The 18032-nt window shown below is 39.2% G+C and overlaps 1 protein-coding gene across 2 annotated transcripts in view; it reads left to right on the forward strand.

The window, feature by feature from the left end:
• Positions 1 to 18032, forward strand: part of LAMA4 (laminin subunit alpha 4) — a 136354-nt gene that overhangs the window by 58728 nt on the left and 59594 nt on the right. For both annotated transcript variants that reach the window (XM_015561621.1, XM_015561622.1), the window contains exons 7-11: positions 2282 to 2433; positions 4137 to 4247; positions 9737 to 9848; positions 12514 to 12681; positions 14821 to 15014. In XM_015561621.1, coding sequence (XP_015417107.1) covers positions 2282 to 2433; positions 4137 to 4247; positions 9737 to 9848; positions 12514 to 12681; positions 14821 to 15014 — 737 coding nt within the window. The remainder of the gene's footprint in view (positions 1 to 2281; positions 2434 to 4136; positions 4248 to 9736; positions 9849 to 12513; positions 12682 to 14820; positions 15015 to 18032) is intronic.

The raw sequence follows: 18032 nt of genomic DNA on the forward strand, positions 1-18032 counted from the left end.
TATAAAAATTAAATAAAAATGGATCAAAGACTTGGAACAATAAAGTACATAGAAAAAAACATAGGTACTAAACTTATGGACCTTATGGACATTTTATGAATTTAACCCCAAAATCAAGGGCATTAGAGGCAAAAATAAATGAATGGGACTCTATCAAACTAAAAAGCTTCTGCACAGCAAAAGAAAACTACAGCAAAATAAAAAGATAACCAACCGAATGGGAAATGATATTTGCAAACAGCAGCTCCGACAAGGGGTTAATATCCAAAATATATAAAGAACTCATACAACTCAACATCAAACAAGCAAACAATCCAATTTTAAAAATGGGCAGAGGGCTGGAAAGACACCTTTCCCAAGAAGACATACAAACAGCCAACAGATGTATGAAAAACATGTGCAACTCCATTACCTATTAGGGAAATGCAAATCAAAAGTATAATGAGATACCACCTTACACCTGTTAGAATGGCTGTTATCAACAAGGCAGGTGATACAGTAACAAGTGTTGGAGAGGTTACAGAGTAAAAGGGATTCTCATTCGCTGCTGGCAGGAATGTACACTGTCACAGCCACAATGGAAGACAGTGTGGCAGTTCCTCAAAAATTAAAACTAGAGTTACCACATGACCCAGGAATCTCTTCTAGATATCTCCCCCCTCCCCCCCAAAAAAAAATAAAAACCCACTCAAAAAAACATTTATTCCCAAAGATTTTTGCACCCTATACTCATTGCAGCATTATTCACAGTGACCAAGACGTAGAGACAACCAAAGTGTCCTTCGATAGAGGGATAGAGGATTGGATAAAGAAGACATGGTATACAATGGAATACTACTCAGCCATAAGAAAAGATGAAATACTGCCATTTGTGACAACATGGATGGATCTTGAGAATATTATGCTAAGCAAAATAAGTCAGTCATAAACAGCTAAGAACCATATGATTTCACTCATGTGGGATATAAAACTGATACTCATAGGCACAGACAACAACATGGTGGTTTACAGAAAGGGAAGGGGGAGGGTGTAGTAAAGTGTAAAGGGGGCCAAATATATGGTGACAAAAGATTACTTGACTTTGGTGGTGGACACACAATGCTACACACAGATCATGCATCACAGAAATGTACACCTGAAACTATATGACCCTATAAACCAATATCACCCCAATACATTTAATTTTAAAAAGTAACTCATATTTATCTTTAAGTAGAGTGATTTAAAGACTATATATTTTTTAACATTAGGTATTCCCTCCCCCAAACAAAAATATCTTGACTTCTGAGTCCTCCAGACACAAGAGATTAATATTACCGATGAATCACATTTTAGAAGATGGCACAGAATGCGAGGCACAAGCAGGGTAAAGTTTACACACTGATAACCTAGGTGGTCCCCTCAGCAAGGTCACTTTAAGGACATCATGATACCTGCCTGGCCCTAAGCATTTCCCCCTCCAGCCTGATGTTCCTCTGAGAGTCAATATGAGTAAGACCATGTTAAACTTAATTAACATACTAACAGCTATTAACACGTCAGTCTCCATTTACCAGTTCTCCAGAAGAAAGTACAATCTGAGAGAGAGATAGAGAACAGGAAAGTTTCAAAGGGTGTACTTGTGAGTGGCCCCAGGAGGGCACTGGGATCCTGGTGGGTGATGACCGTGGTCAGGAGAACTCAAATGTGAAACGTGAAAAGCCATGAGAAACTGCAACTACTGCACCAGACAGGAGGTCAGGCCATGGGGAGGTGCTCAGGTAGTCACCCTGGGGGTGAGGCCAAGGAGTAAGAAGTGCTAGAACTTGAATTGAGACGGGAAAAGATGACAGGAAAGGGGGAGTGCCTATCAAATAGCCGCCTTCACCAGTGGACACCAAGCAAAAGCCCAAAGCCTGACATAGAGTCATCCCAGAGGGCTGTCCCTTCCATGCTTTCTTTCTGTGTCAGTGCAGCACTCAGTGTTCATGTTAACCTACTTTCCCTGTTGCATGTGTTGTTTCTTTTTGTTATGTGTTAAGTGGGGACAGTGTTTGATGTAGTTTGGCTCATCTTGGACTCTACTCGACTTTGAGTCCTCCAGACACAAGAGATTAATATTACCGATGAATCACATTGACTTTGAGTATGAGGACTAGTTCTGTGGCCCAGAACAGCACCTCATGAAACAAAAATGGAAATAGAATTAGCTAAGGAAGTTCATATAGTGATCTACTGAAGGCAGCATGCTTCCCAGCTGACTTTTCATTTTGAAGAAATGACCTGTCCATTCTACTTCTAGGCTGTGATAAGTGCATCTGGGATCTAACTGATGACCTTCGCTTAGCCGCGCTCTCCATTGAAGAAAGCAAATCCGGTGTGCTGAGCGTGTCCTCCGGTGCCGCTGCCCATAGACACGTGAATGAAATGAACTCCACCATCTACCTCCTCAAAGTATGCAGAAATGTTTTCCTTTTGCGCGTTTTCATTCTGGTTTCACTGAGTCACTCCTAGTAACCCCTATCAGTTTTGGTAGCTGAGTCCCGTGGCAATATTACAGATGGTTGGTTAGCCCTAGGAAATAATGACAAGTTAATTGTAAGCATGATCTTCAGCTCAACCAAGAGCTGCCATCTATAAAAGAGGTTAATACTGAAAATGAAATGACTAAAAATCTAGTATCTGTGTACAAAACTAATGAGGGATGCAAAACACTTATTTCCTTGAAGCTGTACATTGGTCATTCAAGTGATTACCACAGACTTACCGTTACCTTTCCCTCAATGTGCAATGTTTTTGAGAAGTTTCTCTAGAAACATTTCTCTCTGTGTGTCTCTGTTTCTCTATCTCAATTTTTATCTCTATCTCTATCTCCTACCCTTACCTTACCTTCTCACTGTCATATTCCCCCTCATTCCCCCCCCACACACACACACATACACACTCAGACACACAACATACTCACATGCTCTGTTTCTCCTCATAAATCCTGCGGTTAATCTCTAATAAACGAGTTAAAGGTGGGAAACAGATGAACAGTGCTTGTATATCTAAGCTTTAAGAAGTGGTTTTATTTCCCCCCTCTAAATCATGGGCTTCTATCAGAACCAACAGATTTTTTGAAAACAATGATAATTAGCTGAAAGGACAATAGAATTAATACCAGCATAATTTTTTTAACTTTGTTAGTCAATTTAGTATAATAGTTAAGAGCATAGACTTCGAATTTAGATTGTTTGCATTCAAATGCTGGTTCTGACACGAGCTAGGTAACCTTGGGTAAGTTATTTAACCTCTTTATGCTTCAGTTTTCTCATCTGGAATTGAGGAAAATTATTGAACCATCTCATGGATTGTTGAAAGAATTCAGTGAGTTGATATGGGCAGAGCATTAGAACAGTACCTAGCACAGTAAGTGCTCATTACTTTGTGGAGATGCAGATGACATGCACAGCAACTGTCCATATTATGCAAAATGCAAAACAAAACAAAAAAATGACAAAATTGTAGAGCTGGATAGGATCTTAGTGAGCATTCTGTGCCAAACCTAGAAATCCTTCTTGTCCAAACTCATCTGTTTGGATACATGAAGGCACTAATTCTCAGGGGAGTCACCCAGATTCAGGCCTCTTGATGCCACTTGAATCCTCTTTCCCCAACAACACAACTTCAAGATAGATATAATTATAGCTGACAGAAAGGCAGTGCCAAGTTCGGTGAGCCTACTCCAAAGTAATCTGAGTAAAACCACATTTGGACTAAGCTCCATTTACTTTAATTTGTGTGAGTTGATCATTTCTTCCAAAGCCTTCCAAAATTGGCATTTTAAAGGTTAGACACCCAAGGCCACCGCCAGCCTATATTGTGCATTTGTACAAATTAGGAAAAGGTACCCTTTCCCCACGGCCAGCACAGCACAGCCCAGGGTCTGCCTGGTGAGCAGAGCTGGGAGAATTTTATCCCCGAGGGCCCTGAGAACCCTCATGCAGGCCCCAGCCTCTACACCAGCCTGCAGCAGCCTTCAGACCCACCACCATTTGGGGAACAGAGACTCACATGTTACTCTAAGTCCTTTAACATGGGAAGAGTTTTGTGTTTATTTTTACAAACCTGGTGTGCACATCTACTGATTATTTTCAAAACATTGTTTTCCACAGACAAAATTGTCAGAAAGAGAAAACCAGTATATCCTAAGAAAGATACAAATCAACAACGCTGAGAATACAATGAAAAGCCTTCTGTCTGACCTGGATGAATTAGCTGAAAGGGTATGTATTCAGTTTCTGGAACTACCTTCAGAGAAAGGACTTAGCTGGTGTGAGCCTGGCAAGTCACAAACAACTGAGGCTCAATACAGCTCAGAAAATATGTAGTGACTCAAGTATCTTAAAATAAATCAAGAGTAGACTCATTCTCTACTGTTTCTTCCCATTTTGACTGGTTTCCTTGAAAAACTGTGTTTTATGAGGAACTATTTTCATATTTGCTCTTGGTTAATATGGTTGATATATTTCAATTAGAATAGTTGTTCAGCTGTTTGCCTTAGCATTTTATGACTAAGAGCTATAGAGCATCCAGAAATAAGCTTTACTATGTAGAATATAAAATTTAAATGTCTGCTAAAGGATGCATTAAATAATAAACAGAAAGAAGAGGAATGATGCTGAGAAAGCAATTTTGCACTTTGGCAGGGAAAAAAATCACTTTCAACCCTCACCTTACACCATATATCTATAATAATAAAAGTGTAATATGCTAATTAGACTGGACGACCTTCCAGACGAAGCCAGGGCTCCTGGCATCCGGGGGAAGGAAGGCCTACTCTTGCACTAATTAAGTGCTTCGGGCCTCTAGTACTAAAATAAAATCCCAGACAGATTAAAAACTTGAGTTTAAATCTCAAATTCACAAGAAAACAGAACTAAATATTTATTTGAAATTGAAAGAAAATGACAATACATTTAAATACAGCATGAGGAATTACAATAAAAAAGGTATATAATAGATATGACAAGATAAAATTTCAAATACCCAGTAAAGACAACTAAATAAATGAAAAAGTCAATGAGACTAAGAACAATATTAAGGGAAATATAACATAAAAGCTCTCAGAAATTAACCACAAAAGCATTGAAATTTGAGCAGAGTCAGTGTGAGAGACTATTAAATACATTCCCCAGCAGCCTAATGGAAAAATATCCTGCCCCTGTAGTAATAAAAAAAAATACAACTAAGCCATAAGGCGCCATATTCAACATTTAAAATGTTTAACATATTTTTTTCCTTGTTATGCTCCCCCAGTGCTGTCCAGAGCACTCTGGAATTTCTGCTTTCCTACACTGGTATTTGACATAAGCTGTGGAAGTGCTTTTCAAAAAACAATTCTCACTTTCTACAAAAATAAAGGTCAAAATAACTTTGATAATCTCTTTTGACCTTGGAGCTCTTAAAGTGTTAAGAGATTAAGCTTCTAAAAATGTTAATTACTTGGACCCTTGGAAGATTCAACCACTTTGAAATGCACATGAAAATTGTCCTTATTTCCCATACAATGCCACATATTAATCCAACTACTAGCATTTGAAAAGCAGTGAGATCTCTTAAGTTTCAAAGGAAGTACCCAGAAAGAGATCTTTGCAAAAAGTTCATTGTGATTTCATTCTTGTATCATGGTTGGAACTTGCCAAAAGTGTCTCAATTCTTGAGGATGTGTTTTCACCAAGATTCATTCCTCCCACAGCTCAGACAGAGTTACAGACCATTTTGTTGTGTAGCTTTTCTACTTTGGATATACTTCAAGTGCAGGCTTTCATAGAGAAAAATAATGCAAGCTTGAAAATAACAGCCCAGTAGAAAAGGCTCTAAGACAGCAAGAACACCACCAAAGCAGGAGGTTGATGAAAAAGCTACTGGAACGTTCACCCAGCTGTTTCCGTTTATTTTACTGAAACTAATGTCCTTCTGACTACAACAGTCCTGATAGTACAACAACCTGCTAAACATTTCAAAATCAATGCCCGGAGTTTGTCGTAAGGACTTCTCAAGTATCCTCAAGCCCTTAGTTAGAAAAATCCATAGTTTATTCTAAGAAGGATTTAAGAAAAACTTTGTCTTAGAAAGATTTCTATCAAGAAAGTAATGTTTGGCTTCAGAGCGAAAGATTTCACGGTAGGTTCCCACAGTGACAAAAGTCACACTAATGTTGCCTCTTGAACTTGAAAATACCTCTGTATGCAAATTACCTGTCACATGAACCTCATGTGACCCAAATCTCACAATTTACATTAACCTGAAGTTATTGGTTTTGTCCCAACATTCATATCCAAGTCCTCTAGCCCCCTTTGGGGAAATGCTATAGCCCTTTCCCACCCCTACTTCTGGGGACTTCCTAACGGATACCCATGCATTTGACGAAAAGAGATCTTTAGGACTGGAAGGAAAATAGGTCACCTCCACACATCAAAAGCACCTGCGCCTCATTTCTGATCCTGAAAAAAGGGCAGGACAAAAAATAAAAATATGTTTCAATTTCAAAAGCATTACTTAACCCCTGGTATATAATGGTCATTGCGCAAGATGCTATAGATACTGAAATGAATACAATAAGATGCCTGCTCTCAAAGAGCTCATGGTCTAGTAGGGAAAACAGGCATGTAAAAATAAATATGTATCAGCATTTGATAATCGAGGCCTGATACAGCCTAAAGAGATAATTCTACGGAAGAAATAACTGTTTCAGCAGGGGCACCGTAGGGGGACTTCTCAGAGAAGATGAGCATAGGCCTGTGCATTGAAGAATGACTAGGGGTTTATCAAATACTTCCAAGCAAAGGAAATTTACCACAAAGCAGAAAGATGTAAAGCACACTGTATTCTTGGGACTAGAAGGACGTTGGCCTTAGTCTTCTGGAAGATTAACTGTAAATCAAGGAGCTGGAGATAATGCTAAAGGAGTTCTCAGAGGCCAGATCATGAAGAACCTTGTTCACCATGCTAAGAACCTATGAATTTCACCCTGTGGACTTTGGAAGACACTGAAGCATTTACTTAGAACAATGGTCTGATCAGACTTGGAATTTCAGAAGCATTCCTCCTCAATAAGGGTGATAGATTGGTGAGTAAAGATCTGAAGATAAGGGCACAAAGTAGGAGACTGCCCCAGGAGAAAATGGATATACTGAGCCAAAATCAAGAGTGGGAATACAGAGCCCGGAAATAAATCCTCATAGGTATGGCCAAATTATCTTTGACAAGGATGCCAAGATGGGGGGGGGAGTATCTCTTTAATAAATGGTTTTGGAAACTATACATATACACATTCAAAAGAATAAGTTGGATCTGTCTGTTCCTGTTTATGCTTATCTGCCAGAGTGATTGTTAAAAGATCCTCCTTTCACTCTCAAAAGTGTCCCCATTTAAACAATAAAATATATGATCACCCTAGGTAGACCTGATTATCACCCTCAATCTGATTGACTTTTTAAATTAGTATTCTAGGTACATTACTCTTTACACACTTACTTCATTTGCAGGTTAAATCATTAACTGATTTATGGTTGTGAGATAATTTTTTAATCTCAGCTTTTCTTAGAGCAAGGTGCACCTGTTTTACCTGTTTTATCATATGTCTATATCGTTTTCTTCTATAAGCAAAGTCACAGAAAAAAAATATAACATTCACATAGGCACTACTATATATTATAGCCAGTAATTTTGCAATTTATTTATTTAGTTCTTAAAATATTTTATTTTATTTATTTATTAATTTTTTTTAAGTAATGGTGGTTCCTCTGCCACGGAGTCTTTTGTTAAACATAAATAAGCGCCCTCTGGTGTTTGTCAGGAAGAAAAGGTTTTCTTAGAGAGAGGACATCCTCCAGCTGTCTTTCATTGCTTCAATTCAAAGTTTCCATAATAAGTGAAATGAACACATTAATAACAATAGCATTTTCCCTTGAAGGTTGAAGCCAAAGCCAAAAATATGATGTTGTGCTGTTCAAATATAATTCAATTTAAACTAGATCAAAAATCAACTTGTTAAATGTTTTAAAGTTTTAAACTATTGTATTCATATATTTAAAAAGTGGAGAGAGGTGACATCAAGAATAATATTCATCTTATGCCCTGTATCACTTAATTTTAAAATGACCACAAATTTTGTGTCACTGGAAAGCCTTAGAATAAGCCAAGAGGAAAATAGGAATTGGATGAAGGAACGCATTGGCTCAGAATACAGTGTCCATTCAGAGAGCTCGCTATTTAGGGAAGGGACTGATGGCCACATTACTGCTGCACAGGGTACTTTGTGTAGAAGCAATTTCAGACTTGCCTGAAAAAAAAAGCCTCTAGAGCTTATGCCTGCTATGATATGCTTTCTTTCTTTCTTTTTTATTTTGTTAATCTTCACCAGAGGATTTTTAGAGTGGAAGGGAGGGAGAGAGAGAGAAACATTGATGTGAGAGACACATCCACTGGTTGCCTATTGCACGCACACCAAACCTGCAACCCAGGTACCAGTCGGTGCACAGGCCAACACTCTAACCACTGAGCACACCAGCCAGAGCTATGATATGATTTCTGCATTCTCTTCCCTGACCAAGGGCCACTTGCTTGGGTTAGGCCTGGGAAGTATAAAAACATTCCAGGTATAATCATGGCATAATCCACAGGCTAAAACCAGGTGAAAGGAGAGAAGTCTGAAACGCCACTTTTCTGTCCTGGGGCAACTGTGCAATGGTTACCAGTGGTCTGTGTGGCGGGTCACCCTGCAGTCCATTCAGGCGCTGTAGCCCTTTGTGACAGAGCTGAGCCAAAACAAAACCACACCACACCAAATGCAGCAAGTGGGCATCCAACCAAGTGTCAGACTGAAGTTCTCCTCCTCTTAAATAGGACCCATGAGTCAATCTTTCTAATGCCAAAAGGAAGTACCCGGCCCCCATGCCTTGCATGCAGACAAGTGTCCTGGCCTTGAACCATGTCTAAGATCAGCTTCTGTCCTTGCACACACAGAGAAACATGCACATACACATGCACCCCCACACATCCTTTCTTCAGGAGCCACATTTGGGTTGGGATTTCATTTTAACAAATGTTTCATGGGAACTCCGAAACAGAAGCTCCCGAGTTGAGAAATAGAGTCAGCTTCCCGGAGAAGAGCGCCATTCGCTCTGAGCCAAATCTGCCTGAACAGTTATTTGTGCTCAAGTGCCATCACTGCTGATGGGAATCTGGAGTGCGGCACTGGAAACAGCATTTAGCCCAGTGGGCCTAAGCCTTTGAATCTCTGCGGTGATTGGACCACCCAGGAGCCACGGGATGCGTGGAGCATTTCAAGATCTGCCTGCTTTCTTGACAATTTTCCCTTTGAAGCTTAAAGCTCTTGAGTGTACAATGTCAAACTGCTCAGCACACTTGGGAAATTTCCTGGTCTGTCATCTTGAGATACAGTAAAAATTCAAAGGGTAAATTAGCTATGAAAGCCAGCTGGTTTGGGTTGAGCTGTGACTGATGGCAGAGGAATGCCATCTGATTTTGCAGCATTCTGTAGCATTCTGTAATCCTAAAGCTGGTCATCACAGCAGCCTTCATGCATGGTTCCTGGGACCATTTTAGGTTATAGAACTTTCCCATGTCAGGAAAATTTCCGGTTTTGAAATACATTATTCCCACCCACCCCCACATATACATATACATATACATATACAACATTTCCTTCTCCTAAATTTAATCTGATGTTTACACGGATTATTTATAGGAAAGTCAAGCTTCAAGAAAGAGCCAACTGGCTGAGAAGCAAAGTATGGATACCATTAACCATGCAACTCAGCTCGTAGAGCAAGCCCACGACATGAGGGATACAATCCAAGGTAAATATATCCTCTTCTGGTTCAGCTCCATGTCAAGGCATCATTCCTGTTATTAACAACAATAAAAACTAATAGCTACCGTTAGTGCTTACAATAGTGCCAAGAACTGTTAGAGTGCTATAGGTTTGAACTTATATGAGGTCTGCATTTCAAGTTTGTTACCTGGGATTTCTGAGCACTCATCCTTCCTTACAATCTGTAAGTTTTCAAGAATAAATGTACAGAGTCACTACTTTCCAGGCCTTTTACAGAAGGGAAATGACAAAATATCTTTTTGGCAGAGGAAATCGCATGCCATGGTGTCTCTAAAACGCAGCAGTTGAACAGGATTCACGTTTTTCTTAATGACTGGCAGCAAAAACACTGCTTTTAGAGGGGCAGTAAACTGTCTACTAACCCAAATGGCCCTGAGCTGTCTCTGACGCGCTTTCCCAAGGATCAGGCAGGCAACATGCTCTGGTCCCCAATCCAGATTAAAAAAAAAACAGGGAGAGGTGTATGTGTGAGATTTCTTGGCCCAAAAGCTTGTGGTAATTTCACCTTTCCCGTTGAAGGTTCACTTACTTGTGCTCTGGCCTCTGGTAAATACAGGTTGCATTTTAAAGCCTATTTTGATGGTGCATTGAAAACCAGCCTTCATTTACCAACAGAAAACAGGCAACTTTGTTCTAAGATAAAGAGAAATTCCTTGGGTTACAGTCCGCTAGGAAGCAGTGTGTGTGTGTTCCCATAGTTTTTATTATCCTATATATTCAGAGCTGGATGACAAGACCAACTGCACCCCAGGGCACAATGGCAGTAAAGGGACCCACAGTGGGAGATTCATATCTTTACACTGAGGTATAGGGGGCATATTCCAAGAAAATGGATATACTGAGCCAAAATTAATCATTTGCTATATTTCCTTTGGTGCCTATAATGCACAATAAAACAAATGGCATACATTTGAAACACTTCCCACTCCCATCCTAATTATTGCATGCTTTTGCATCTCCCAATAAAATACTCTTTTTCTCTAACATTTTAGAGTTAGTATTGATTTGTTCTAAAAGTGAGATTAAGCCTAGATTAGCTGACCTCTCACCACACAGCTATTGCCATCTTTTTATTTGACAGTCTAAGGGAAAAGAGGTCCATATCCCTGACTAGATGGGTATTGCATGTTTTAAAAATTCTTGTGCACACCCGTGTGCTGTGGCACACAGGTTGAAAATCACTGCTTTAAGCATAAGAAAAAATGAAAAAAATTACAAAAGAATGTAAATGGGAAACTAATTTCCATCAGTTTTTACCTTTTTATAATAATGTATGAACAGTCTCCAAAGACCAGTGGCAAAAATGCTATTGTCTACATTTCCTTTTTCTAATCTCTACCAGAAGTGGATAAAATAAAACAGATCAGAATTGTATGCGTAATATTTTTATCAAAACACCAAAGAATTAGCCTTGCAAATACTAGTTCTAAGGGGCGGGGGCGGCGGGAACCTATGTTTAGTTTATTTCAGGAGTTAGTGTTTTAGGCTTTCTTGAAAAGTGAACGTTTAAATCCCTTCATAAGTTTTTTTTAGCATATCTTGGTGTCCCTATAATTTTCTGAGTAGTATTTCTAGTATTAAAACTTCTTTCCTCATATATCTCCCTTTCTTCATGATTCAGGAATGCTGCACAACACCACTAGTGTGTCATTACTATTCCCAGCCATCTCTAAAATAACTACTGGCGACCTTCAAGCTATTAGCCATAGAAAATAAAAGCCCTTATTTGGTATAACTTGTGACAACAGTGTTTGTCTGCCAAACCACATATCACAGTAAACCACAGACACACAGTTTCATTTATGCCAGGAAGATAGAATGCTTCCTCCTGGAGCTCCTATAGCACAAGTTGGCAATTATATAATTTTCATCTGATCATCTGTAGTAGAAACAGGGAGTCAAAGAACTATTCAGCTCTGCTAATATTTCGGCAACTCATTTAATCCCTCTGAACCTCAGCAGTCCTCCAGTTCTAAAATTCTCCACCCTACTTCTGGACATGGGGTGAAAATGACCCAGAGTCAAAATACCAACAGTCATATACAGAAGGCAGATAGCAATTGCAAAAAAAAAAAAAAAAGTGCATATGAGAAGAAATTCACAAACCTTTTTGGTATATCTACTCTGTAGAACCATCTGAATGACTCACTTGAACAACTACAGTATACTCTAATTTTGGCTTAAAGCCTTGATAACTCCTTGGCTAAAGTATGATTAATATCGCCAATGTATCCTACATATGACAGGAGATACCTCAGAACATTTTCTCCAAGTTATGTATTATATATAAAAGGTTGATCAAAGACTGCAGACTTGTGTGCCTCAAATATTAACGTTTTTGAACCACTATGCAAATGTGATTCAAAAACCAGACACAGGTTTCCATGAAATCAGGGAAGGCATTGTGTTAATCCCATTCCCATTCTGAAGACCCCAAATAGGAAGCAAAGAGGAGTGATTTCCTCAGGTTTCACTTCTCCCTGGAATCAACATTTAACTCAGATGCCGGCATCAGTATTTGCAGTGTGAACATCAGTATGCCCGTCTTCCCCCGTGTTTTCAAGGGCATCGCTGTAAAAGGCCCAGTCATCTCTCCCCGCTGCCTTCTCTCATCATGTCCTTCCTTTCAGAGATCAACAACAAGATGCTGTACTACGGGGAGCAGCAAGATCTTAGCTCTGAGGAAATCTCTGAGAAGCTGGTGTTGGCCCAAAAGATGCTGGAAGAGATTAGAAGCCGTCAACCATTCTTCACTCAACGGGAGCTAGTGGATGAAGAGGCGGACGAAGCCCATGAATGTAGGTCCATTCAGCTCCTGGAGCCCAGCACATGTCTGCTTTCTTTGTGGGTCCAGGAGAGGACATAGAGACCCAGGGCAACATTTGGTCAAAACAGCCAATTCCCAATATTCACAGCTATTTGGAACTTGTGTGTGTCCTCAGGGAATCATTCAGCACAACTTGACTATAGATCCAGGCCCAACCTTGAGCTTTTGAGAAACAGCTGAGGTTCCATAAGGAATCTATAGAAATTTTACTCCTGAGGAGAAAAACAGGGACTTAGTAGTTGATGAAAACATGAGAAATGGAAAGGAGGGCTAACGGAAACCAATTCTCAGAACTACAGTTGAGCAGTCAGTAAAGTACAAGCTCAGCAACATTCGTGTTCTGAGGTCCATGATGACTTTTAGTGACTTTTGACCTCAGTGGGAATTTAACATTTCCTTTAATGATGCATGTAGACATCAAATCAGAATAGTACTAGTGAACCTCTGAGTTAGTCCCTGTATCAGTTATCAGTTACTGTCTAACAATCCACCCAAACATATTCATTTAAAACAATAACCATTTATTTACCATGATTTCATGGGTTGGCCACTTGGGCTAGATTCAACTTGGACAGCTCTTCTCCACTCCAGGAGCCATGGTTGAGCTGACTCACATGTATGGGGCCTTAGCTCAGATGGCTGGGCTTCTCTCTCCATGTCTTAGGAAGGTATCCCAGGATTGTTCGTATGATGGCTGCCTTCCTAGAGGGCAAGAATGGAAAGTGTAAGGTCTCTTGAGGCCTAGCCTTAGAACCCAACAATGCCATATCCATTCTGTTGGTCAAGACCTGCCCAGGTTCAAGGAGTGAGGAAATAAACTCTACTCTTGATAGGAAGAGTTGCAAAGCATTCGTGTCCATTTTAATCTACACAATCAACAAAAGAAGCAACAGGTTTGCATATCATATTATGGCTATTGCTGGTATCTCGAAACATTAAGCTCATCAATAATTCAAAATTACAGTGGTTATTAGTCCCATCTCTAAATCTTGTTACTTAATGCATTACTAAAGAAGCACATATATTACCAAATTGTTTTTTAATATATTGGTCTCCCTTGTAATTGTATGTATTTTACTTTATGCATTTTAATAAACATTTTAAGAAGGGGTCTGAGGGTTTTACTAGATTACAAAGGGCCCTCCAGCACAAAAAGGATTAGGAACACCTGCCCTAGATCATTTTCTTGCAGTTGTCACTATCAATTTCTGCTAACAATGAATGTGAACACTCTAGAAGAGGAATATTCTCAATATAAGGCATAGTACCATGGCAGACATATAAAGTCATAGAAACAGTAAAACCAAAGTAGAATCTCAGGCCCCATGCCTGAGTCAGGATGAAGCCAGCAGTCAGAAAGGCTGAAGTCTAATGTCACAGTCAGATACTTCTATGTTTTTTGCCTTTTTTGGAATTTAATAAGACTTCCCTGGAGAAATGGGACTGGTGAAGACATTTTCAACCACTTTCTTTACTCAGCCATGAACTTTTGTCTTCTGTTCATGGTGATGAAAGAAAATACAAAAAAATTGAACAAGTCAAATTGATATTCCCTGAAGGAAACATGGAATGAAGACACATAGTCAATGCATGCAACTTTGATCAGAAAGCTAAGACACATATACCATTACCATTTAATCTTCTTCCCACCCAAAATAATGATTTAGATTTGACCTAAAGGAGCTAACTGGAGAGAACAGAGTAAATGAATGGTTGTAAACATCATCTGTCAGTAACACACAAGATAATTTTTGTTATTTTAATAATAAGACTATAATATATCCAAATCCATTTTATATGGTAAAATTAGAAATAATCTGGGTAATAATCAACATAGTGTAATTGCATGGTTTCCACATAAAATGTAATCTCATAGGAAAGCTAATCAAACCCTCCTTTTGGCTGACTGCCATCCAGGGGCTCTCAAATCCTACAAAATAGTATTATTTTTACTTCAATATGAAGCATGGACTTATTTTGTAATCAACACCATCCATCTTTATTGCTTTTGAAGGCATGGTCTGACAAGTTTTTATCTCTGCTAAATGCTGGACGGAATGGGAAGAGACAAGAGAAGCCCAGACTGAGTTTCCATGTCATTTTCTTCCAGTGTTGAGCCAGGCTGAGAGTTGGCAGCGGCTGTACAATGATACCCGCTCTCTGTTTCCTGTGGTCCTGGAACAGCTGGAAGACTACAATGCTAAGTTGTCAGACCTTCAAGAATCACTTCACCAGGCCCTTGACCATATCAGGGATGCAGAAGACATGAATAGAGCCACGGCAGCCAGGCAGCGGGACCACGAGGTACTGTGGATGACTCTAACTGGAAATACATTTCAGGCATGAACAACACAAATGTATGCCAAATGTATAGTTGGTATGCAATTTTTTAAAATACTGGTACTTTAAATATTCATATTTTTAAAATATTTTTGCCACTGTAATTTGCTGATGTAAATGTGTACACCTACAACCAAGTGGGGGCAGATGCTCAATGCAGGAGCTGCTGAACTGCGGTGATGTGGCAGCTGCAGTTCTTAGGTGATGCACCCAGAACCAGAGAGGACGGAGCCCGATTCTGGGGTGTGTCACCTGAGAACTGCCCTCTCAAAATCCGGGACCCCTCAAGGCATGTTGCATGGTTATTTAATAAACCAGAGAGCCAGTTTCAGCCAAATCCCTGCAGGTCAGGCTGAGGGACCCCACCTGTGCACGAATCCTTGCACCAGCCCTCTAGTTTTTAGAATGATGATGGTCAGGATAGCATCCTTTGTTAAGTAAATGCATGATTATCTTAGACAACAAAATTTTATAAGTATAGCACAAAATAATAATTTCCTCAAGTAGATTTCAAGAGAATCACTGGGCTTCATCCTTATTCTTGAATTTCTCCTCTTTTTCACCTCCCACATCTAGTCAACCACAGGTTTCTGCCAATTTTACCATTGGAATATTTTTAGCTCTTTCTATTTTCCATTTCTCTATAACTTCTCTAGTTTGGGCCTTCATTTCTCAACCAAAGTAGCTTCCTCCTGTCTCTCCTCCATTTTTGCTCCCTTCCAACCCATCTTCCACATCCTGCTAGAGTGTTCCACCTAAATCTCTGACCATTACCTTTAGCTCTTTCTAAAAGCCTTCATTTGCTCCTCACAAGAGTGCCTTTGACCTAGTGAACCATTTAGTGCAGCGATTTTCAACCTTGTACATCTCATGGCACACAAAATATAATTACTAAAATTCTGAGGCACACCAAAAAATATATTTTGCCGATCTGACAAAAAAAAAATAGGTATAATTTTGATTCATTCACACCATATAGCTATTGTTGTGTTGGCTGTTGCCATTTTTAAAAAACGTGGTTTTTTTTTTTTTTTTTTTTGACACGCTTAAAGAAAAATAGTGACCCTGACTGAAAGTCAGATATGGTATTTTTCAAAATTTCTTATGGCACACCAGTGTGCCTGCCTCAGCACACCGGTTAAAAATCACTAACTTCGCGAATCAAAATAAGTTTTGAATGCTATAACCAGCATTTTTTAAAGGGGGGTAATAAATAAAATAGAAAATATCCAAGTACATAATCTAGACTAAGGAATGGTTTCACAACATTTCTACTTTAGTTATGTATGTTTACTGGGTTATGGTCAACAACAAGTGAAAGACACTGTCCTATAGGAAAGTCTATGCTGTTTCACGTGGCATACAGATGCCTCTCTGATGGGCCCGTGCCAGCCTCCTCAGCCATACCTCTTGCCTTTTCCCTGCTTCACATGTTCAGTTCAGACAATCTCACTCTACAATAATCCCATGTGCCTGGAAGCAGACTTCTTCTCCTTGATACCTGGGTGATCCCCAGGTTTCACCTCCTCCAGGAAGCTCCCCCATCCTTCCAGGCGAGCGGGAGCTCCTCTCCAGCAATCCCATAGAGTGCCTTATGCTTATTTCCTTCTGTAATGTGACCATCTGTTAACGGATCTGTCTCCCCCACTCAACCAAAGCAATTTAATTTTATTAATTATTATAACCCCCAAATCCAGTCTTTATACAAAACCAAAAAAAATCATTTCGGTGTCTGCTAACAGCAGCCACAGATCTAATAATTACATATTTACCTCACTATCCTACTCCCAACACCAAAAGGTAGCAGCATGATAAAAATATTTTTTAGATAAATATAAAATTTTATATTTCAAAAGTAGGTTAAATACTCTTTAAAAAGCACTGTTTAGAGAGTCTTATAAGCCAAAGCTCTGCCTTCCCAGGACTGTTTCTATAATTTATTTTAGGATCAGGAAACTTTTTTTTGTATATGTGCAATGGATACTTAGCATGCAGAACAGTGCTAATTATGTCATTTTCATAATTATTTTGAAAACTTTCTTTTGTTCAAGTTGACCCTCTTTCTATAGGAATATCTTTATTTGTTTCAAAGTTAATTTTATTCATTATGTCTAACGGTATATATGATAAGTGGGGGAAACCCTTTAATTTGAAGCATATCGTTTTCCAACTACTGCAAATGAACTTGCTATGCAGTGCTGTGAACACTCGGCTTTGAGGTTTGGCTATGACCTTGGGGTGTTAGCAGTGTTCCCTTAAGGTGACCCAGACTCGGGGCTTCCAGATGGGGTTTTAGCTCAGACTCTGTCAAGAGAAAACTGCTCTGATAGAGCTAATGCCAACCGTTTTCCATCTCCCTTCCTTATATACTTTAAAGTATTGCTTTTGTGCAGAGCTGTATAAATACTGCTCCTTATAGAGCTAAGAATAATTAACCCCAGATAGTCACACTGTATTAAGCTTGATGGATATTGAGGGGAAATTGGTACTTTTAATGTCCTTGCATTAAGGGGATGTAAAATGAGATTATTTTCTGTCCCTAGACCTTTATCTTCCCCTGTAGCAACATATTTGGAGAAGATGGACTCCATCTTTCTTTCCACTAAATCAGGAAAGACCTCAGGAAGTAAGGAAGACATTAAGATGAACTTAAGTTTTAATGACTGTCCTACTATATCTGAGCTTCTGTAATTATTTCTAGGATATCCTAGATTGTACCATAGCTTATATATTTCAACCCTAACTTAAATTACCATTTTCAAAGTAACTTTAACTCATTTTTTTTTCTGATTGTAAATTAATTTTTTACTTTTCTCTCTTAAAGTTTCATTCTTGTTTGCTTTCAAACTCTGAATTCACTTGAAACTCCATAATATTTCTTCAGAATCACAACATCCCTGTCCAACAGTAAAGGTGGTAATTATAACATTCATCAAAAAATATATCAGTGCCCTAACGGTTAGGGCCTAACCGGTTTGGCTC

This window comes from Myotis davidii, unplaced genomic scaffold, assembly GCF_000327345.1.
Source record: "Myotis davidii unplaced genomic scaffold, ASM32734v1 scaffold196, whole genome shotgun sequence".
NCBI classification, from domain to species: domain Eukaryota; kingdom Metazoa; phylum Chordata; class Mammalia; order Chiroptera; family Vespertilionidae; genus Myotis; species Myotis davidii.